The sequence below is a fragment of the Cynoglossus semilaevis genome, chromosome 19 (assembly GCF_000523025.1).
Source record: "Cynoglossus semilaevis isolate Cse_v1.0 chromosome 19, Cse_v1.0, whole genome shotgun sequence".
NCBI lineage: Eukaryota > Metazoa > Chordata > Actinopteri > Pleuronectiformes > Cynoglossidae > Cynoglossus > Cynoglossus semilaevis.
This window is the reverse complement of record NC_024325.1, coordinates 2,201,670-2,225,814: the sequence shown is the minus strand read 5'-3', so window position 1 is coordinate 2,225,814 and position 24,145 is coordinate 2,201,670. Positions and strand designations below refer to the sequence as shown.

Sequence of the window (24,145 nt, the reverse complement as noted above, 5' to 3'; positions counted from 1 at the left end):
AACAGTTTATGTACAGGTATGACCTGAAGCCACAGACACTTTCAAAAGCAGCTTTGCATCACATTGTGTGTGTGGAAAAAAACAGATAACTCATACTGCAACACCTGTGATAACACCTGCCGTATGAGGAAGTCAAACATTCAGACTGAATTTTGTTTATGCCTAGTGACTAATGTAGAGAGAATGATTCAGTAGGCTTTTCTTCAGAAGCATCATTTTAAGTTTGAGAGACGTGCAACATTGGGGAAAGCTGTTTTAGCTGCAAAGGGTGGACTGATGTCATATTAAACCTAATAGTCTACGAATGGGATGTTTTCACTTAAGTTTATATGGGAGTCAAGGCAAGTAGAGTGAATATAGTACACATATAGTATGTATATATATACATAGAGTATATATGGTATGAGTATGTGTCTTTATGTTTTCATAAAATATAAATCTTATGTCTGTGGTGACAAAAGGCAATAATTTACACAAAAAAATGTTTCGCTTGTCTGTCAATGTCAAAGTGACTTCAAGCAGTCCACTGTGATTTAGTACTCATAGACCCAGCACTTTATCACAGTATATAAAATTGAAGACTGTGCAATACGAGCAAAATTATCTCCTTCATATCAGGAGTAGAGACATATCGCCTAGCAACAAGCAGGACGTAGCTGTGTACACAAAACGCAGCCCTTAGATTACACACATTTCACCAGTCATTTACTGGGTTTCCTCAAACACTAGCTCTAAAAACAGGACAATTACCAGCAGCAGCCACCAGCGCAGCTTCTTAAGTTACAGAAAGCCCAAACCTGGAGGCGTCAGAGATGGCAGGTTGGCTTCAGTGGGCGATGAAAAGTTGAAAATGGTCTGAGGAATTAGCCAACAGGCTGGAATTGCAGGTAGAACATCAGCGCCCCTTCTCAATCATTCATCATCTTACAGCCTGCGATCCCCCTCAGGGGCCGTTCCCATGGTCTGTGCCAACCTGAGCATGTTCTGTGGGATCTGGAGTGTAGACATAAAGATAATAATACAACAGGTGAAGCTGCAGACACAGACATGCCAAGTCTGGCCAACACCGAGGCCGATAAATCCTGAACACATTTAGGTGGAGCTGTAAAAATTACTCAAACTGGAGTGAAAAAAAAAATCTCTTGTGGCCTGACGTGATAAAACATGTTTTTTTTGGACAACACATACTACTGGAAGTATTTGAACCAGCTTTTTTAGTGTCAATTTTCTCTGCTGTTTTTGTATTTTACTGTAATATGAATAGCAATCAGTTATTTGGTTTGAACCAAGGTGACGATGCATAACAATGCAGATATGAGTAGATTGGTATTTCTAGATTTCTATAATAGTATTCAAAGGTGTAGATACAAAATGTAATAAGACATGCAGCAATGTTCATCACTGCCCCCTACTGGGTGTATTTAACATTTTACCTTTAACAGATTGTGGTCATTTTCTGGCGTGCAGGGCAATTGATTCTCAATTCTACTTTATTTAATTACAATCCTGATCAAGCGTACAGTTACAGTAATCTACATTTCCCAGGGTGCATGTCAATTTCATGGCCCGACTCCTGGCACCCTGACAAAGCACAAGACTGTTCTATAAATGTTAATGCTGTGTCTGAGTTTGGCACTCCTTAATAATCAAAGGATTTAAAGGCTTATTTAAAAAAACACCAGGGTCAAAACATATTTTTAACATTTTAATGGATGATGATGCACTAATATGTAACAGGTACAGGACTCTAAATACTGTTTATTAAAAAAATGCCAGGCTTTGGACAGCATTCACCTATTAAGACTTGTGACCAAACATAATGCACATGGGAACCCACTGTTGTGCAGTACAGTGAGAAAACCCTTAATTGTCACAGGTCCGGCCATTGTCCTCATACAAACGTGTGCTTTTTACATAAAAAATTAGCTTGTTATAAAAAAGGTATACAAAAATCTATAGTCAAAACAAGGTTATATACTTATATTCACAGTTTACATATGTACATTAACTTTTTTTTCTAACAGTATGAATTACCTACTGAGCTCAAAAGGCTTTTAAAGTCCAACAGAGATAACTGGGCGGCACCAGTGGCGTATAAACAGTGACACAGGACATGGTGGTGTACAGTCTTATCCGTGTCCCTGCTCTGGTTAGCAGTTCGCTGGGGCACACTGTGAGCTGCTGACCTCCGGGCAGTCATTGTCACTACGCTCCGTCAGTTTCAGAATGACCACTTTCCTCTGGAGCTGCTTTGCCTCTGTTGGGGTAGATGGCTCACCTTCTGACTGAACCAAATTCTCAACATCCAAATCCTGGCCCTCTTTGGGCCCCAGTGACGTAACGACTTCTGAGTATCTAGCCTGAATTTCTGGGGGCAAAACGCTGAGCAACTCCTCGTCCGATAGGGATTCAGCATCGGGGCAGTGGAGGAGCAGCTCTTTCAGGATTTCATTTTGTCCGTTCTCTGCTGCCAGGTGAAATGCAGTGTGATGGGCATGGTTGGATCTGTAGGGGTCGGCCCCCTCTTCTATCAACATCTTCACAGTTGCCAGGTGACCTTGCTTGGAAGCTAGGTGGAGAGGAGTCAGGCCGTGGACGTTTTGGGCGTTAATATCTGCATGGTGTTTGATCAAAAGGCGTGAAGTGCTGGTGTGACCGGTCTCAGCTGCGACATGTAGTGGCGTGTTCAACTCGACAGACAAAATGTGAATATTTGCACCTAGTTCAATCAGGATCCTTGCCACTCTGTACTGGCCCCTCTTTGATGCCAGATGCAGCGGTGTGCGACCATCTGTTGTCTGGCCGTCCACATCGGCCGCAGCCTGCTTGACCAGTAGCTTAACAATACCCAGATGTCCTTGCCATGCAGCCAAGTGGAGCGCTGTCCAGTTGTCCCTTCCCTTTATCCGAACATCCGCACCACGGCTCAGCAAAACACGGATGACATTCTCCTGACCATGCTGACAGGCCACATGAGCTGCCGTTCGGCCCTGGCCGTCGGTCTCATTGATGGCCGCCCCCCGGTCCAGCAACAGCCTTGTGATTGCTTCATCCCCATTTTGGGCTGCCCAGTGTAAAGCTGTGTACTGGTCTTCGTCTTTTGCGTTGATGTTGGTGCTGCGGCGGCTGAGCAGAAGTTCTGCCAGAAGTTTCAGGTGCTTCTCTGTGGCCAAGTGGAGCGGTGTGGAGCCACGGGCATTGGCTAGGTTAGGATTGGCATTATTCAGGAGTAGGAACTTGACAGCCTCTTCGTTGTTCAAAGTGATAGCGTGGTGCAGTAGACTGCCTCCTCCATCAAGGAGAAGGTCCACATCCTGAGGCTGGAGGATCTTCATCAGTTTGGCCATGTCTTTGGTCCTGATGGCCTCACACAGTTTCCGTTTCTGGACCTCAGCAGAATCTAAACAGTGAGGCAAAAAGTAAGTAACTGCACAACGAAATCAGAAATATTAATCAGAAAACCACTGGTCTAAGTCATGACTAAGACATGACTTAAGAAAATCAACTTTTTCAGAGTTAAATAAAGCTTTCGAGGTAAGAACTTTGTCTCACCACATGTACTTTCTTTCTCAAAAGACAGCGTGATGGAGTCCTGGGAGGAGAAAGCCGAATCGGCAGAGGAGATGCCCGACAGCCTCTTGCTGGTGTTTTCCTTGCTGTGGCAGCCATCTTCCTTCACTCGATCAAAACTCCTGGAGATTCCGGAATCGACCTGGCTCAGCAGCTCTGATAAGCTGTAATCTTTTTCTGGCAGCATTGCAGACTTTGGACGTACCTGCTTGTTGTCGTTAGCCTGTGGAGCAAAAAGCCTCATTAGCATAATGGAACAAGGTGTTTCTTTGAAACTCTTTACATTCCATTATGTTCAGCATAAGGTATGGTGGAGCTGCACTGTTGTGCGTGGTGGATAATGAATGTTGACACTGCGGTAATTTTCAGTACACACATCTGATGTCAGCCAATTAAGAACTGTCTCCTGCTTTTACTTAAACAAAGGGGAGGATATTTGTTCACAGTCATGTACACAAGGGCAAAAACAGCAGACAAGTATGACGGCATGACAAGACGGTAAAAGGGATAAACAATTCCATCAGACCACATTCCATTTGTCAGGTGTAATTGTTGCTCAGGAACAAACATTGTGCAACACCTGAGTGACAAAGTCACAGTGAAGACCATTCTCCTCGTCCTACAGTGTAGTAGTACAGTACATTAATGAGACGTGAGACGCTGTCATTTTTCTTTCCCACCTGGTCACAGTTGACAGCATTGTTGGATGAGGGCTCTGGCTCAGAAGTGGATAAAGTGGGGGTCCTCGGCTCTTCCTGTGGTTTGGAGCAGAGCTCCTCAGCTTCAGATGTGATCTCTGTAAAGACAAAGACTCAGTATAAAGCTCTCGATTCAAATCTTTTACCTTAAACTATATTACTGTATTAATTTTTGGTTTTGGATGTGCCTAAGATCTAAGGCTCATGGTACTTAGTCACTGGATACCTCTGCCTGAAATGTTTTATACGTCCAGCATGATGAGACGTGATTCAAAAAATTACATTTTATAGTTGCAGCTGAGTCAGTTGTCTTGTATTATATGAAATAAAATATAATATAAAATAGCAGAAAATAGCTGTTTTAACCTCTAGCACTTTAGTGTGGTCTAGGTAGAAAGGCAGCTGTAGATTATTGTGAAACCCATGAATCTGAATGAATCACACAGGGAGCGTGTCTTCAACTCTTTTTTTCCACTTTCAGCAGTAATCTTTTTTTCATTTTATTTGTCTTACGGAAAAAATAAAAAATAAAAAAAATAAACAACTCACCCTGGAAGCTGGGTCTAGCCTCAGGATTTGTGGCCCAGCAGCGCTGCATGAGGCTCAGGAAACCCATGCAGGCTGAAGGTCGACTACGTGGTACTGCTGCCAAGTCTGGACGCACACCTTTGACCACCTTCACCATGATCTGCAGAATGTTATTTTCTCCTAGAAAAACAAATCACAGGTGTTTACACCAGTTCACACCAACATCAAAGCAGATTGTTATGGGTTTTTCACACCAAAAAAAAAACGTATGACATTTCCTAACCCTGAAATGAAGCCTGGCACCAGAGTATAGACAGACAGCCACGCTTGGCTTCATCTCCGTCTTACTATGTGTACAGATAAGGCAGTGTGTGCTGCAGTTTCCCATGGGAGCAGAGAGGTAAAGGCTTTCAGACCTGACCTCTTTCTATCTAGATGTGGGTTCGGCCGAGTCAATGATTCAGAACAAACAGATAGGGGCTCTAAGCACAAATACTTCACCGCCTATTGTGACCATAATACCCTTCACGGTTGGAGGAGGTGGAGGAGGAGAAGGGGAAGGGACTGTGACCTGGCCATTCCTCACTTTTTAATAATGCCCAGATGGACATAGGCAGTGCCAGGGTCGGATTGACAGCTCTCTATTTAAAAGGAGTTGAAAGCAAAGTGCTACCTGATATGCCTATGAGAAAAAAAAACACTCTGCCCGTTAGCTAGCTTAGCCCCGTCCACCTCTCTACTGTGGAATTCACTGAGCAAACACACACACTACAGCTCCTGTACACCTACAAACACACCTTGTGTAAATGTAAACAAAAGAGTCCTCCAGAGCTCACAGCAATGATAAAAATAGATACAAATCTACAAAATATTTTCCAATGTTGGAAAACATGAACATGTTTATTATATGAATACTCGTTGGATGTGACGATTTTTCGTAGATTTCTGTTTTGTTTTTGTTGGAATTTACCACTCAAGAAGTGAGGTTTTATCCTTCTAGCCTCGAGCAGAAAAATCAAAAGGTTACAAAAATATGAGTGAACGTTGAGAAAGAGCCCAAAATATATCCTCAGACAGAACATCAATCAGCTCTTCCATTTTTAACATTCCTAATTGTTATTTTCTTTGGCAGGAATACAGTCTTACCCTGATAAGGCTTCTTCTGGGTGAGAATCCCCCAAATGACAATGGAGAAACTGCAGGGGGAGACAACATGAAAAGGAAAGTTAGTGAGTGACAGTAAAATGATGGATTAGTACAAAATGGAAATGTTGCCACAGCAGTTACTCAATTAACAACTTTGCAAAAGTGACAAAATTGTGTTACAGTGTATAAATTAAAGTCAATGTAAACAGAAAGATTATGGGATTATAAATTCTATGATTTTATCAGGTTATAAAATAAAACAAAATCAGTGGAAAGATAATAAAGCAACCATGTATAACAGAATAAACAATCAATATCCTGTACTTTAATACACAATATAGAACAAGACTATCTCATCATATGGATATATGCATATATATGTATATATATACACACATATATATACAGTACATGTATACATATATACACAGATATATACATACATTTATACATACATATACGTGTATATATACATATATATACATATACGCACAGTATAATATGTATACTGTATTTTTTTTTCTTATGGGAGTTAGGTATGTAATGCTTTGTATATTGTATATTGAGATTTAAAAAAATAAAAATCAAGATCTGATTTTTGGACCTTACTGCCCAACCCTAGTGACTAATAAGACGAAGAGCTTAAGTGATCACAATAGCCAGACAACACTGTATTATCCCAAACACACACACACACACACACGCACAAAGGTTTTTTTTTAATGATGCCAACCTGTAGACATCATGCTTGGTGTCTGACACTCTGTCCTTCTCGATGATGCTCTCAGGTGGCAGATAGGCAATGGTTCCACAGAAGCCATCTCGGCTAATGTCATCGGCGCGTGACAGGCCGTTCCAGCGGGCCAGGCCAAAATCAGATATCTGAGATACAAAAAGATCAGATTAGAGCGTCAAAGAGAGCAACCGTTCTCATGACTCTGATGACTAACATCGCTCCATGAATGCGACAGCCAGCTAAGCTCTCATTATGTGCAGCCAGTGGTATGATGAGGGCAACGGGGCCGTGTTCTGGCCTGCAGTGAAGACAGGAGAGGCCCATCACGTTTGTGTGGAAGAGTGCACACCCACACACTCCAACATCACTCATCCACAGAGGGAGGTTTAATAGGAGTTGAATTAATCCTGTAGAGACAGGCCCAGTGAGGTGTTTACATCCAGGTATTAGACTCAGAGATGACAGTTCCCACCCATTGCTCTTAGTGCTGTCGGGCTGTTTAGCGTTTGGACAATGGAGGAGAGACAGCTGCCTGTCCAGAGCATGTGCAGAGCTGCCATTTAAATATGGATGAAAGGTCAAATAAAAAGCATTTTGTGGCTGAAATTTACTAAAAAAAAAAACAACAACAAAAATTGAGTTTTTCAACATTGGCAGCTGTGGCTAGATTACATCTGATTATTACACTTGAAACAAGTTCTGACAGAAGACGATCTCTCTGAGTTGACAATGATTTGTGTCGCTCATTTTTTTTTATAACATATTGTTAATCCCATAAAAACATCAGAGAGCAACAGTACTTTTTTTGGTAATGAATCATTTCAAGGGCAAGATTTCAACCTTGATACACAAACAACAATTAAATAAATGAATGTAACAGGCAACTGGTGTTTATGTGCTTCCTTAAATATGGGAGTGATGACAGTAATAAATTACATTTAAAAAAATAAAGGAATTATCTGTATTTTAGCATCTACTTTGTGACAGAGCTAAAGTTTTGCCCTTAAGAAAATAGAAGCTGGATTTAGGACTTCTTTATGAATTTATACATGGGTCAGATCGTGTTCTGACACTGTGGGAAACTGCATTCATTTATAACTCTCAGTAGTTGAATATTGTTAAAGTGTGATGAATCAGAAGAGGCCCAGCTGTGAAGAGGAAGCAAGTGGAAATAATATGGGCAACTTCTCAGTGGATTTCCAAAGTCAGTGCAGAGGTGTGGATCAGTAGTTTTTCTGATTTAACTTAATGTTGACTTTAAAAAAATATGATCCTATGTGGAGATAAATCAATAATCAAGTAAGTTTCACATTGTAATTTTGGAAATTTGAAAAAATGGTATTAATATCTGCACTACATGCTGCCAAAAGAAGCCAGTATAATAATAATGCTGGTTATGTGGGGATAAGATTTCATGGTAAATACAAAAGTGATCTCATTCATTTTGATACTGACACTACTGATAACTGAGAGTGGGAATTAATAACAGAACTGATCCGTGACAATCAAGTGACTCAAAGGATACAGAATTGCCCATAAAGCTAACTGAGAGAAAGGTAAGGGTTGGGGCCAGGACAGGTGGCGTTACCTCGTCTGTCTTGTTGTGGTTAACTGCTGGATCACATGTCTTTGTGGTCTCTTGTCTCAAGAGCTAAATGTAATACTTGTCTTAGCTACAAGATTGGGTTTATGTGGAGCCTATAATGTTGTACAAGGACACTTGACTGATATTGCTAATACAGCACCCCCCCAGTAGAGACAGGAGGGGGTGTCTTTAAACATCTCCAAATCCTCGGTGACCTTTCTGGAACTTCCTTCATAAACATGACACCGCTGTGTTTTCTAGTTTTACATCATCGATTTAATTTCCCTACCTTGACGTGATAATGGGCATCCAGCAAGATGTTGGCGGGCTTCAGGTCGAGGTGGAGGAGCGGTGGGTTCATGCAGTGGAGGAAGTTCATTCCCACTGCGGTCTCATGGATAATACGGAAGCGGAGCTCCCAGGGCAGCGGCTCCGTGGCCAGCAGCGTCTCCAAGGAGCCGGTCTCCATGTACTCCATGACCAGGCCCTGGGGGTCCTCACAGATACCATACACAGGAAGGATGTATCTGAACTTGGCCGCCTCCATCTTCTTAGCTTCTTCCAGTAGCTCAGACCGCTCTCTGTAATTAAAACCATACTTTAATGTAACGATAACGTCATTCGTGGTCACAGCACTTGTCAGAAGACATAAAGTAAGTTTTTAACCAGCTACTCCACATTCCACGGCTGACTATTCTTCCATGAAACATTTACCTGATGACTGCGAGGTCAGAATGTGCTCATGCGTCTGTTACATTTGGCACCATATATGTCTTAACCCAAATTCCTGAACGTTGCACATCATTGCTCCCGCACCCCCAGCTATGCAGGCGCAGGTTGAGGACTGAGAAAGTGTGACGACTGGGGGCGTTAACGATTAATTTAGAAAAAAAATGCACGCAATCCACACACTGCTACTGCCACTGGTGGGCCCTCAGAGACCTAATGGGACATTCAGGCTCAGCCTGGAATGCACGTGGAGAGCTCTTGTTCTCATTCGTTGCTCAATCTTTGCTCAGCTCCCTTTATCAGTCCATTGGCTCTGCTGACATAACTCAAACACAAGTGAGCAGGTCATTCGTGGCCTCAGCGCCAAGTCAAGCAACACAAGTTGCTGGAAAAAAAAAAGCAACCTCTCTAATGAGGACAAATGAGACAAATCATTTTTTTTTACCGCTCATGAAACATGGAGTATATCAGATTACTAAAACTCATGTTTTATAGGACGGAGTCTAGACATTATACACCTTTGTTTTTGTAAAGGTTAAGGAGACACAAGCCCTTAAATCTGCACGAGGGAATAAGAACAAAACATAGGGTAAGAGAATGGACAGGCTCTTGTTTGCTAAATCTCGACTAATCCGAAGCACTCCTCGACAACTCTGCAGAACCCTACAATGTCCTCGCTGTAAGAGACAGGCCCGGTACAACCAGTCCTGCAGCTTCTCTATTGTCTGTGCCACAACATAAGCAGCAGACAAAGGTGGCTTTGAGTCCCTGCTGCTGCATGTTAGCTGTAGGTCAATGCAGACCGGAGCCAAATGACTGTTTATGCAACCTGTAGATGTTTGGAGGTGATAACATCTGTGGTTCAGGTTCAGTGGTTGCTTTGAGTTGCACCACAGGTTTGAAAGAAAGGGTGGGGGCGACATTCCTGTTTTATGGTAAGGCCAGAGACACGAATGTGTTTAAGATTTACCACTTCAAACGCTGCAGGTTCTGTGATGAGACGATGTCAACTGGAATTTATTTGGCTTTAGGAAAGAAATTTGTCAATTAACCTGTCAATTCATTTTGGTTTACATTCAAGAGTATACACACACACACACACACACATATATATATATATATATATACACAACTTATATACACTTACATATATACACATATTTTGCTTCTTTTCACATATACATATATGCGCATATGTAAATATATATTTTTATATATACATATGTGTATATATATACACACTTCTATATACATATACACACACAAACATATATGGACATAAATATAAGTAAAATCTTAGAAGCAAATTGTGTGTTTATATGTAAGTGTATATAAGTGTGTAATACTCTGGATACATCTCTACTTTTGAGATGTATCCATAACTCTTCAGAAATAATTAAGTTGTTTTGATCCTCTTTGGCAGTAAGCGAACCATAGGTTTGACATTCTTCATTTATTTGTCAATAATAATAATAATAATAATAATACGACCCGCCAAACACATCCACATTATATTAATCAATATCATCATTAGACTTCTGTCAGTTTTGTCCTGTTTTCTACTGCTATGTCTGCATTCCCCCAACAGATGACAGTCTACAGGGGTGAGGTGTATTATCTTTCTCTTTGCCTTTTCTTTGAACTTCTGACCCTTCAGTAAAAACAGAAAAGTGGACAGTGAGCGCCGGAGGTTTGGTAAAGAGTGGACAACAAAATTATCTTTTTACTGAAGTCCGATCAACAGCTGTTGGTCTCATATGCCACGACATGTTGCTGTTTTCAAAAAATACAGAGAGAGGTAATAAAGACTAAAAACATTTATGTACAGCTTTTATATTTATCTTAATTCACATGGACACTCCATCTCTCTGCTCCTGGCCAGCTATCACATTTTAGAACCCATTGTGGCCTACGAATCGAAAACTTTGCCCTTCAGTGTTCTAAACTGACGCCCCACTATAAACGCATAGACCGACTAAAGCTCTGGTGTGTTTCCTGTTCCGCTGCAGGTGATCTTTCTTAGAGGACAGCACCAACGGGCCCTTCTTCATACATATTTACATAAGGTACATGTAAATCCAAAATGTTACCAGATGAAAGAGGTTATGTGATCAACCAAACACCTTGTTGTCCTCACAGAGGTGGATAACGGCCACCAGAGCAGCCCCTCCCTGAGGCCACTGCATGGCAACGTCATGTCGGATTGGCCGAATCAGCTGTGAACCCTTTCATGTTCACTGTGTGTGTGTCCCTGGGCAGTGTGGAATTACTTTTTGCCTAAAGGATGAATCAGCATGTTAGTGTCAGTGAACCTTCATATGTGTCTGTTTTACAGCCGCTCTGAGGTAACGGTGTGTGTGTGTGTACAGACGTTTGTCCAGTGAGTCACACCTTCTCTGAAGTTCAACGTTCTAAGACATTGGAGTTTTCCTACACTTTTCCATAAGCACATGTTCAGTCTTGTCTCCCTGTGATGTTTTAATACGTTACGTAGAGAAGAAGTTTAAAGTTCACCAGGAACATTATCAGACTCTTCAGTCGTACACTTGACGTCGTGTCAATCACTCGTGTGTGCGACCAAACTCCATGTGCTCTAACAGCTGTAACTTACTTGTCATCCACATGAAGGCAGGGAGGACACTTGATAGCCAGCCATGTTTTCCACTGTTTGTGCCGGACTTTGTATACTTGTCCAAATCCGCCTGATCCAATCTTTTCCCAGCTATTGAACTCTGAGGAATCAAAGGTCCTTAACAGCCCCATATTCCAGTTGGGAGAATCAGGAACATCCATATCTGTGTTGGGAAACCCACCACCTGGGTAAACTCCTCTTGTCTTTGTCTCCAAGGCACACTGCTGAGAAGTGAACATTCACACCGACTTGTCTGCCTGTGAACTCTTCCTTGTTTTTCCCCTAGTCTAACTCTACTGTGGCCCTTCCCTCTCTTCAGGTAAAAAAGGGGTTGGGCCTCAGGCGGTGACATCACTTCCTGCTTTTGAAACACGGAATGATATGAAAAAATGCATCAGGACAAGAGCAACACAAGGCTTAGTGGTGCGACAGTGGGTTCAGACAATAGTTTCCCACATGCCCCACAGACCCTTTCTCGTATTTCTGCCATAGGAAGGAGAGAATAATCTGTGTAAACAGCGAAGGCTCCGCTCAGGAATGTGTCCTTTCACAAACACACCTTTGTCCTGGTGGAGAAGAGCAGATAATTCTTCCAATGTGCCTGAGGTCAGAGGAGGGAAAGTTTTTTACTTGAACAATATGTCATGTGATACATGGACAAATAATAATAAAAAAGGCGGTTTTAAAAAGACTCCTGGACTCATCTCTTTGGCATTACTGCATTCATGGCAGGAGGACATCATGTTCCCTCATACATACCTTCAAATACTAATGACAGGTGTGTCGAAAATGTGTGTGTGTGTGTGTGTACCTGCAGATTGAATGACAAATAATCTTCATTTAGACGGTGTGTTTACTTTAGTCCAATGAGATATTATTACTGATTGGCATCAATCTTCACAACTGTTAAATTATATTTTTTATCAGTATTTGGATGAATGAGTTCTTTTATTAAACTGAGTTTAATTAAAAAAAAAAGTACACAGTACACAGAGTGTAAAGCAGGAACTTGATTTAGTTACATTTCTTCTTTTTCTTGATGGTCTGCCTCCTGGCAGCGTGTGTTCCTCGTTTCTGTGCGATTGTGAAAATAATTAACTATTTTCTCTGAGCAGACGGAGAGAACAAAGAATGATTTCACTTGATGTCCCTCATGTCTGGATGGCAATAACAGCAGCATTCATTACTTTCTCAGACCAGAGCTGGTATCTCTGAATGACATGAGATACATATTGTTGATATACTGCATAAAAATACCAGAAAAAAGGTTTATTTTATTCCCATTTAAACATTGTGTTTAAATGAGCAGTAAGGCTGATGATACAGCAGTTAGACAAAGAGGAAGAAAGGAGTTTTGGTTTTTTTACTTTATTTTCTCTCGCTTAAGATGGCAACAGGAATAATGAATCTGCCGTGTGATCAGTGAGGAACCTTCACTGCGGAAAAACTGTGGACCTTTTTTTAATGGTGTCCTGATGAAAGGGTTCCCAAATTTCACTTCACAGGTGTGTTCCAATTACACACACAACAGGAAGTGTCATGTAACAAAGAGGAAACCTAACATTTTCAAAAATTTTACAAAACCACATATATACACATACTACTGTACATACTAGCTGTACTGACACCTGTGACCTCTGATGAACCAGAATCCCAACCTTGATTTTATATAAAGAATGAAATGGGATCATCTGATTCTGACTGATTAAATACAAGTATTACTCTGTCTTCAAGAAAGTAAATAGCTCCTCTCCTCTGTGCCCAGCTCTGCTCTAACAGTGTCTCATGATCTCATGATATCACCTGGCTCCACCCTGCTCCTCAGGTTTAATTACACAACTGGAAGGCCCAGGTCTGCAGTATAAATAGTGTGTTATCAGGGGTGATGTTGAGACACGGTGTGTATTCAAACATGAGGATCGGTTGGTGTGGGTGCCATCACACCCACAGGTCATCACAATAAAAAAGAAGCTTCTGTTGTTGTCACTACAGGTTTCTGTTCTTTGTCCCTGCTCTGATTAGGGAACAGGACGGTCAGTCAGGATTGTCCAGCTCATCCGTCTGAGAAAATGTCTTCCTTTGTTTGGAATTTAATCATACATCATGACAAGAAGTATTATGTATGATTGAAGTACAATGACCATTGTTGTATGTTTTGTTCAATTATTTAAAATAACTTAAATAGAAATTATTTTCTATTTATTTCTATTTAATAAAACTGTGGTACAGCTTGACCAACTACATCACATTAACTTTTACCTTGTTGAAAAATATGTGGAACTTTTATATTGTGTTTGAATGTCCCTGGATTTATTTGAGTGAGGGCTCAATATTGTGGGGGGAATTTAATCTGTTCCCTAAATACAGTAATTGATCAATTGATCAGATAGGAACACTTTGCTGTAAGGCCTCACACTGTGCGGCGTGAAACGTAGTATTGCCATCTATACCGAACTCAACGTTTCAACAGATTCAGTCTTAAAAATTAAATAAAATCTAAATATTTTTGTTAGAAACAAAAGTTTTATGTGAACAGTCACATGATATTACAGTGTTGATCCAAGCATGGTTACACTAGGTCAGGAATCTCTAATCATTTGTTCTCTGTTAGCCACAAAATAGAAATGGCTACTTCTGTCGTGTAACATTTATTTTCATAGCTCAATAGAACGAACAAGCTCAACAAGATTTCTATGTTAAAAAATGTACAATATGTTACTGTCCACATATCACATTTTTATCAAACATCAACAAACTGTTATTATTGTTAATATTATTGTTGTTATTGTTTGGCATTGTGGCAGTCTACAAAGATTATCCATGTATTTAAGTCCCAGTATTGTTCCTCCATTTGAATCAAATAAGAGGTTTTGTTTTTCAAATTTTATTTCCTGCAGAATATCGCCGCCTAGTGGCCAGAAAAGCACAACCGCCTTTCCTCTACATGTGTTTCCTCATGACAGATATTCACGCTGTGCGGCAGCAAAATTAGCTTTGCTTAAGTTGTGTGCATATTTAATAGTAGCAACTGTATTAAAGGTTGACATATAAACTTTATCTTTATTTTCATTTTTTACTATAGAAAGATATCTATTTTATTCATGTACTACATTGGAGTGACATTTTATGATGCAATTTGATTAAGAAATGCGGTCGGTACAGCCACTTACTGGCAGAATGTTTCATTTTTCTGCCTTTCGTGGTATGATTGACAAACAACTAATTAATTATTTGCAGTAAATAAAAAGTTACCACAGCAATTCAGAGAAATTGGTGATCACTCATCACCCACAAGTGGTAGGTGTGTATCACTAACTTAATATAATTTGGTGTTGTAGTTTCCTTGTTCCTGATTTTTATTTTATTGGTGGTTGATGACATCCTTTTAAAGTTTATGGAGAGTGGTTATTATCCAGAGTCCAGAATAATTTGGTTAATTTTGTTTCTGCTCAACAAACCTTACTGCCAATAAAGCACAGCCACTTTGATGCATTAAGTTCATGTATTTATAAATATATATTTTTTAAATACAAAGTCAGGAGACATTTCAGGAAGTATATTTTGTTTAAAAATAACAGTACAAAATGTGTTCAGTATTTCCAGACAGTTCAATGATTGCTACAGTTAGTGCATTCAAAAATAAAGACTCAAGGAGAATGACAGCCCCCAGTGGCACGGGGGTCTTTATCGGACTTGTCCGCTGCACAGTGTGTGTGTGTCTTGTGTTGTTGGTACACTTATATTTTATTTCCGAGCAGCAGTTTCATCCTGATAAACATGCAAGACTCTAAAATGACTGATAAGGCATTTAAATATTCCACGTGTTGCTTTGGTTTGTAATGGAAATCTTCCAGAGGAGTGTCAGTGAATCAGGCAGTTCATCTTCAATTCAGACTTTGTTTTGTTCACATAAAAAAAATAATTTGAATGATTTCCATGGAGCTGTAGAGGCATCTGGGTGAGTCAATAAATCTACTCTACAACGCAACAATGTTGGTGAGGTCGAGGTGACCAGCACCTCCAGTCTGGACTCAGTAGCTGAACATCTGTGTGGAGCTGCTCTGCTGCTGTGGAGCAGGTTGCTGACTCTGAACAGGTGGCCCGGACTCCGGACCCTGATTCTGGTTCTCCTGACCCTCCACCTGGGCACCATCCACCACGGGTTGGACCTGGCTGCCTTCAGCTGCAGGGATGGGCCTCCAGGCCAGAGTTGGAGCCTCTAGCTGATGGCTCAAAGGGTTGACCAAAGTGGTGAGATTGATGAAGTGCGTGACTGACTGCTGTGCGGCGCCTCCTCCAGGACCTACCGTCTCTGGGACCAGCTCAGTGGGGCGGTTGTGGAGCATGGCGGAGCCGCTGACCGTGTCAAAAGTCACCGTGAGGATGGAGTTGTCCAGGGTGAGGGGCCGGTCGCCTGCGGTCAGGTGACCCACAGAAACAGGCTGCAGGTTGGTGAACTGGGCAGGGGCTTGGCTGGTGATGGGCGTTACTGTGATGTTGGTCAGACCCACAGAGCTGTTGGGTGAGGCGGTTGACTGAGTGCTGGGGTCGGTCAGAACCACCACCTGGAAAATGACAGTGAGACATTTTTCATAGAAGTACATTATTAATATAACTCTGTATTTATTAATATTACTCTGAAGTTCTCCATTTTGCAGCAAGAGATTTTTTAAAAAACTACCCATTACAGTATGACTTTCATTGACAATACTGTATATCCAATAGTAAAATACAGCAACTTTAAACAAATCAGATCTAGCAACAAGAGCTAATGTGCTTTAAGCACTCCTTTAATGAACATGGGATGCAAATCTGGCTCTTTAGCAAAAAAACCCCAAACAAACTCTTAGCCTTTGGCCATTACTTAAACAGAGAACTTGCTGTTTCATATGGGATCAGAAGTAAAAGACATAATAAAAGATATAAAAGAGCAGACAGTTGTCTGTACCTGCTGGATGCTCTGCACAGCGGAGCTCGTCTCGGTCTCCTCTCCCACGATGACTGCGTTGAATTCTATAGGTTCGTGACTGGTTTCAGGGAAATCGACAAACTCGTCGCACTCCGAAAGCTCGGGCTCAGCGGATATTCTCTGCTTCTTCTTGCCGTGTCTGAACACCCGTAACGGCCTTTCTTGAGGAGAGAGGTCCTTGTCCAGAGGCAGAGTCGGCTGAAAAGACAAGAGACGGAGGTTTTACATGAGATGTCGGGGATGTTGTTTGACAGACTGCTGGCCATCACAGAGTAGTCTGATACACTTTAAATTCACAAACACTGGCCTAATATGAAGTGACAATGGATGAAGACATGTATGATAACAAATATATACCAAATCATATATGACAAATAGAATAATAATAATATCCAGTAAAAACAGTTTTCATTGTGTATTCAAACCTGCACGATGCTGATGGATGAATCATTGATGGTCGGAGTCTCCTGCAGATCATCAAAGTCATCCATTCTTGCAGCCACCACCTACAGAATGACACAGGGTCAAACACTAAAAGCCTTCTAATTATGTGTCACCAAATAAAATGCACCAAAGAGTCGCAAACACATTTCAACTGTTCAAACCATGACCTCTGTGCGGTGTTGAGAATTTGTTGTTTAACCTGTTCTACCACAGAACCCCCCCCCACACACACACTCTCCCCACAAAATGCATATTTCTACATGAAGGCAATGCTACATTCCAACACAACAGCATTCCATATTCAGTATGACAAACTCACAGTGACCTGTGGAAAAAAATAAAGAGCAGTGCTATTATATTTCACCCCCCCGGACTTACCTCAGGATGTTTGCGTCGCAAGTGTCGGTTCATGGAAGCACGGGTGGACACCTTGGTCCCACAGAGGTGACAGGACTGAGCCTCCACCTTCTCGTGCGTCAGGTGGACGTGCTTCTGCAGCATATACTCGGTCAGGTATTTCTTGTCACAGGTGGCACACGTCCACGTCTTGCCCACTGCAACGATTCAAAAAGAAACTTAGTGCAGCAACGGGTATGACAATGATAATCCTGGCATTACCACATTTTTATTACAGGAAAAACAATGCCCTCTGTGATGATAAATGTATTTGTCACATTAAACATACACTTATATACTGTGTCTACAGTGAAACCTAACTGTGTGTCACAGCTTAGACCTGGATTAGTCAATATTAAAGACAATAAATAAAAGACAATAAATAAATGTCATGTAATTTCAATGACAATAAATGTGAGTATCCTTTAAAATAAATTAAAAATAAAGTGGCAAAGTCTTTTTTTCCACCAATATCCTTAGGAATGACATCATGATGTTGCAGGTCCTGGGGGGGCATGAAACAAAATAAGTATAGGTTTGGCTAGCACAACATGGGCAATTGTTGAGCTGTCACTTTGATGGGGGATGATAGACAGAGAGACAGAGAGAGAGAGAGAGAGAGAGAGATGGGTGGAGTCAGGCTGGGCTGACACTCACATGGAATTTTCATCTTTTTGAGCAGTGGTTTGAACACAGGTCTGAACACAGCCTCAAATGTTTGAGGTTAAACACACAGAAGACGAGGAAGTCAAATCCCAGCTCAGAGCTCTGCTCTACATCCAGACGGAAACTGACCGAGTGTCTCCACCTAGGCTGATGGGAATTACTTGCCTGTGTGGATGAGCTTGTGCGTCTCTAGCGTCGTCCGCTCACTGAACGTCTTACCGCACAGTTCACACATGAAGTCCTTCACACCTGCAGACACAGGAGAGAGGAATACACTTCCCTGTGTAACTGTGTAAAAAGACGAATATAGAGCAGGGGAACTGTGAACTACACCACTGCCCATCAAACACAGCAGGGGGAAAGTTCAATACTTCTTATACATTTGCATTAACTGTCATTGTAGTGCGATGCTGGGAGAAGAAATCATTTTCCAGTAAAACATTTACCGTTTTTTTCCCCTCTTTATTTTGCATAAGAAACATTAAAATCTGCCAGACGAACGGTAAATAACCCAAGCTGCATATATTCCATTGCTGAGAGCAACTTTTGTTTGCAATACGTGTTCATACAAAACTGGCTGCTCTGTATTCAGCAGGCCAATGACAGAAGGAATATGCTGGAGGACTTTGAAAATATTTGTCTACTTGGAAGGCAACAGTTGTCTTGTCCTGACAACAACCATGTGAACTCCTCAGAGAACAGGTGAGCAGAAGGAATAATGATGTTTGCCTTCCATCTAAACGTCTTTGTTAAGTCAACTAATTATTAGACAAACATGTAAACTCAAACTGTCAAAGAGTCAAAAGTGAAATAAGCAACAGCAAAAAACAAAACAGTTCACAGGGTCACAGGGGGGCGCTGAAACCAACAGACAAGATCATTTGTGTTTTTATGAGCCCAGTACTTGACTCATGTATGTGTAAGAACTACACTCTGACACATCATGGACTGACCTGTGTGCCTCTTGTAGTGCTTCAGCATGTTGACCTTTTGGGCAAACTTGCGGTTACATGCCTTGCACTCGTACTCTTTGATGCCTTTGTGAAGCTTCATGTGGTGCCTCAGCGCGTGTTTGGTCTTCATACCTGCACAGTTAAAAACATTTCCTCCTTGTGTCAGTCATTCCACACTAGAGGCTCCTGGTTAATTCTCTTTGTTTACTCAGTGAAACAAAAGCAACAGTGATGAGCTCACCTTTCCCACACTCTGCACACAGGAAGTCCCTGATGTCATCGTGGACCCTGAGGTGCTCCTTCAGCATGTCTTTCCTGGCGAATGATTTCCCGCATTTGTCGCAACTGTGACTCTTCACCCCTGAATCAACACACACACACACACACCAATTACACACCAAGAAGCACGAGCTAACATTTAGCTCTGTGTCTTGAAAAGCCTGGTCAGTGCCTTTTTCTGTCGTTCTATTTTCATGAGGTCACATTTATGAAGACCAAGGTAAATGATGTGGTGTATAACTGACAGCCTTTATGATATTTGGAAAATTCATTAATAGCATTACTTGACATTAATATAGTAGTTCAGCAGAACAATTGCATTATTTTATTCTGTGCAGTGTCTGTGTGCACACATAGATGTAGGAAGTTGGACTTTTTTTAGCTGCTCACCAGTGTGAATGATCTTGTGTCTTTCCAAGTTCCCGATGCTGTTAAAAATCCGGCCACAGATTTCACATGGGTGGATGTACCTTTGGAAGGAGGAGCAGGAATAAGAGCAGGTTAGACACAGATGTTGGAGCCAACTTTCTTCCTCTTGAGACCTGGTTGTAGTTAACAGTACATATAATAGTACATAATAAAGTTTATATACAGTAGGATTTTTGTCTATGAAAGAGAAAGACAAAACCAGGAAATGTATTCAGTGGAATTTGTATGAAGAGCATATTTTGTGACCAATCTGTTTTCAATGCATTCTTAACGGTGGCGAAATTTTTATTTGAATTACATCAAGGTGCTTTTAAAATGCATGATGAAGGTTAAGTGGAAAATATAGCCAGCTGGCTCGTGTCTCCCTGTCTCCTGAGGTTCTTACTTCTGGACTGCAGGGTCGGGCAGCTGCTCTCTGTGGATGACCAGGTGAGCGTTGTATGTGGCTTTCAGTGCAAAGCGGCGGTTACAGATGCCGCAGCCATATCCTCTCTCCTTGTGCTGCTCCATGATGTGCTTCAGGTACTCCTTACCCTTTGCAAATGAAAGCTGCCACACACAGAACATGGAAGTGTGAGCGTGTGGTTGAAGGAATGTGGATGGGAGGAAAACACACTGGTCCAAAAAAAAAAAATTATTCGTCAAACCTGACACATGACATCATCAATTACTCAAACTATAAACTATAAACTATAATAAAGGCTGTAAATTAAAGCTGTGTCTGTGGGTTAGATCTAAATATTCTGTATTTATATTTATAAAATACATATGTGTGATCTGTGTTTGTCATTAGTTATCGTAAAGAATGAGGAGAAGAAAGAGGAGAGTGTCCAGGATGGCTGGGATGTTTGACATTGACCTTTGCCTTTGACCTACACCTTTTGGTGTAAAGGACACTTTCATCATTAGATGAGACACATGGTTTTGAGGTCAATGATGTTTCTAGTTTGGCTGCATGTCGTTTGGTACTTATTGATCAAAATCACACTTCCTAAATGTACACATGTTTAGGTACACCACACTTAGGAAGCATCTAGTGCAAACACTCCATAAACCTTCACTATTCTGAGTACAACTAATTTTTAAGCGCCCCCATGTGGTTAGAAGATGAATTTACTTGATCTAATAGAACCGTGAATGATAAACTTTATATTAAACTAATAACTGAAACATAGCCCATATATACTCAGAAGATATTTGTATCTGTTTGCATCAAACAGACATTACATACATACATTATATGGACATACATATATATTTACATTCTAAAATGCAGACAAAGCATCTGTTTTCGTCGCCTGTGCTTGTCAAAACGAATCTTACTTGACACTTTTTGCAGTTGTACTTGTGTCTTTCTGGATCATCGTCCTCCTCTTCATCATCGGTCTCCTCACTGTTCCCTGCAGAAATGCCGATTTTCTTGATGAATCCTTCTCTCTCCTGTTCGTCCATTAAGGCAATGTCCTAAATCACAAACACGAGGGTTTAAAAGGATGGTCAATCTGTGTGTTTTTATTGCACAGGTCTGCAGTGTTTTTATTTGACCTGAAAAAGTCCTAGAATTCTGTAAATTCCTGTCCAGATGGCCATCAAAAATACTGTTGCAGTGCAGACTATACAGTCCAAAATAATAGACTTCTGAATATTTGTCTAATGGGTTTGAAAAATTAGAACAATGTTAGACCAGTTGGTTTTGTTTTGTCAATTTTCGAAATTTTGACCAATATCAGATCGATGCTATGCTGCCCTGTGATTGACTGTCCAGGGTGGATCCTCTGGGATCATGTCCAACCAGAGAAGGACAGAGCAGTAGAAGACAACTGTATTATGTTATATTCACCTTGAGCCAGGTGTGTTGCATAACTCAGTGACAAGTGTGTCGTTTCACCTTGAAGTGCACGTGAATGTGATCTCGAAGAACGTCCACGCGGAAGAACTTGCGGCCGCAGATCTCACAGGTGTACTTCTTATCACCGTGAGTCAACAGATGCTTGTTCATGTTGCTCCTGCAGGAGACTTTGTGTGCGCGCACACACACACACACACACACATATATATAGAGTACATGTGGTCGCCTGTTTGTGTGCTGCTGTTTGACCCGCTGACACAGGAAATCAGAAATCTTGTTCAGATTACACACCTTACCACAGATGGGACACGGTGACGGCTCCTTCCTGTACTTGGTGGCTTCTTCTCCATTGACTTCCAGCTCCTCTCGTTTCATGTGCTTTGTTCCTGTACAGGTGCATTATGGGACAATTTATCTACAGGCTGAGGGACTTCTCACAGACTCGTGTTAGCAGAGCTGATGTCAGTAATCTTGTTGTCATCGAATCACTACAGTGCACGATAATTTAAACATTTCCCAAAGCGTCTCACCCAACCCGTGTCTCCTGTGGTGTTCCTGCATCACATCTTTGCGATAAAACATCTTGTTGCAGATTTCACAGGAGTAGAGCTTCTCGCCGTGCTTCTTTTTGTGCTTGGAGAGGTTGCTGTTGGTGGAGAAGAACCGTGAGCAGATGTCGCACTGGAACGTCTTGTCATCTGAAGAGAGGCAGACAACCGATCAACCAATCCGTGACATCTGTGAAGAAAAACTGTCCAATGCAAACAAAGCAGAGAATTCCTTCGGAGCTTCCGAGCCGCTACCTGTTCGACAGTTGTGGAACTTTAAGGCATTTTCCAGACGAAAGGATTTCTCGCAAGTGTTGCATTTGTATTTGTACTCGTGGTCGGGCTGTGGGGGCGACATGAGACGATGTTAAACAGCAGTAAAAGATTAAAGGTGTACAAAACACACAGGTGTGCTACTCACTGCATTTTTGCTGTGCTTGTAGGAGATGTGCTGCTTCAGACTTTCTTTACGACTGAACAACTTGTCACATTCGTCACATTTGAACAGCTTGTCTCCTGGGAGGAAACACAACATTCATCTTTATGTCAACTTCAATCAGGGAGGTGGTATAGAAAGAAGACGAAACGACCTTCGACGGTTACAAACAGTTATTGACTAGTTTTTTTAACTTGTTTAGTCAGCATAAACTCCTATGTAGGAGTAGGTAAAGAAGCATAAGGTCTGGGTGGACGGGACTACCATTTATTCTGCTTTTACTTTATTATTATTATTTTTTAAATATGGCCACTCTAGCTAACAATAATGCAGTTGTCACACTGGTTACACTAGTTTCGCTCTATGTTTGTGTGCACTCTGCAATGTAATACATAGCCCCTGCTTAACTACTGTGCATCAACTAATGCCCCTCAAGATGGAGGTTTTGATTCCAAACTAACAATTTAGAGTGCTAAGTCACAAAACCACAATGCTACTGAAAAAATGTGTTCAGTTTGACAGGACATGTTGGACGATGAGAAGAAAAACTGTCTGTGAGTAAGGCCTATTGTGGTCACTGTCCTCTAGTTGACTTTAATTCAATCTCTGAAGTTATAGCATGTTCACCTGACCAGAGAATGGGATAAATACCATGAGATCTGATGTGTCTGTTGAGGTTGCTGCTGTTCTGAAAGACCTTGTTGCAGAGGGTGCAGCGGTACACTCTCTTGTGCTCTCGGACTTTGTGACTTCTGAAGACGTCCCCGCTCTCTGCTGCACTCTCTGCTGCTGCCGCCAGCTCCGAGGTCTCCAACAGGGGCTTGACATCTGCACACATTAGGACTCAGTGGTTAAAAAAGGGATATTTACCATGCAGCTCCATTTTATTTGAACGCAAAAAAAAATATTTTTTCTCTAAACATTTTTCCGGGGATGCCAATTAGTAGCTTCTACAGAAACTACCAGAAAAGGTTCCTAAAGTCAAATGATTTGTGTTTATGGCACTAGCCTTTAAAGCACTTCCCAAAGTAGTTTTGTCATTTGTCCATCCTGGTAGTTATGGAGTTGAAGATATATATTGAGGAGTTCCAGCCCCCTGATCTTAAAACATTAATTGGTGGAGGAGGTTAGCCGGGACACTGGTGACACAGTGTCCAGAACTTAAGAATAGAGACAGGAAAATATGTCTCAAGGGTTAGGAAAAGATATACAAAGTATAGTAACAGAGCGGATTACATAAATAAATGTACACATATGTTTCATACATATTTAACTGCTGCAGGGCTCAAAGATATTCATGGAGACTTGAAGAGCTCAAATCTGATGAACCATCTCTCCTCTTGTTGATGCTGATGAACAACAGTTTTCATAAACACGTCTGTTTTCACCTTTGTTTTTGCTTGTGTTGGCTCTGTGCTTGCGTCCCTTGGCTCTCCTTCCACCTTGGCCATGTGCCCTCTTGGGCTGAGGATGAGCTGCAGGGACGCTGTTTTCTTCCTCCTCCTCCTCCTCCTCTTCTTCTTCTTCCTCCTCCTCCTCTTCTTCTTCTTCT

The 24,145-nt window shown here is 41.4% G+C and overlaps 2 protein-coding genes across 2 annotated transcripts in view; both read right to left on the bottom strand.

Moving 5' to 3' along the window:
* Window positions 1–1,692: 1,692 nt before the first annotated feature.
* ripk4 (receptor-interacting serine-threonine kinase 4) lies at window positions 1,693–12,336 on the bottom strand. The gene is made up of 8 exons (XM_025065825.1): window positions 11,604–12,336; window positions 8,553–8,844; window positions 6,676–6,824; window positions 5,943–5,992; window positions 4,818–4,976; window positions 4,251–4,366; window positions 3,553–3,793; window positions 1,693–3,400 (listed from the first exon to the last, which is right to left on the bottom strand). The coding sequence occupies exons 1-8, from the start codon at window positions 11,861–11,863 to the stop codon at window positions 2,151–2,153; spliced, it is 2,517 nt and encodes an 838-aa protein (XP_024921593.1). The 5' UTR covers window positions 11,864–12,336; the 3' UTR covers window positions 1,693–2,150.
* A 2,175-nt stretch (window positions 12,337–14,511) lies between these two features.
* Window positions 14,512–24,145, bottom strand: part of prdm15 (PR domain containing 15) — a 12,285-nt gene continuing 2,651 nt past the window's right edge. Inside the window, exons 9-25 of the mRNA XM_025065956.1 lie at window positions 23,982–24,145; window positions 23,245–23,421; window positions 22,579–22,673; window positions 22,413–22,500; window positions 22,140–22,307; window positions 21,897–21,995; window positions 21,649–21,776; window positions 21,084–21,224; window positions 20,146–20,309; window positions 19,722–19,801; window positions 19,294–19,413; window positions 19,053–19,184; window positions 18,265–18,348; window positions 17,416–17,591; window positions 17,019–17,099; window positions 16,573–16,791; window positions 14,512–16,189 (exon numbers count right to left, since the gene is read on the bottom strand). Coding sequence (XP_024921724.1) covers window positions 15,656–16,189; window positions 16,573–16,791; window positions 17,019–17,099; window positions 17,416–17,591; window positions 18,265–18,348; window positions 19,053–19,184; window positions 19,294–19,413; window positions 19,722–19,801; window positions 20,146–20,309; window positions 21,084–21,224; window positions 21,649–21,776; window positions 21,897–21,995; window positions 22,140–22,307; window positions 22,413–22,500; window positions 22,579–22,673; window positions 23,245–23,421; window positions 23,982–24,145 — 2,650 coding nt within the window. The 3' untranslated portion in view covers window positions 14,512–15,655. The remainder of the gene's footprint in view (window positions 16,190–16,572; window positions 16,792–17,018; window positions 17,100–17,415; window positions 17,592–18,264; window positions 18,349–19,052; window positions 19,185–19,293; window positions 19,414–19,721; window positions 19,802–20,145; window positions 20,310–21,083; window positions 21,225–21,648; window positions 21,777–21,896; window positions 21,996–22,139; window positions 22,308–22,412; window positions 22,501–22,578; window positions 22,674–23,244; window positions 23,422–23,981) is intronic.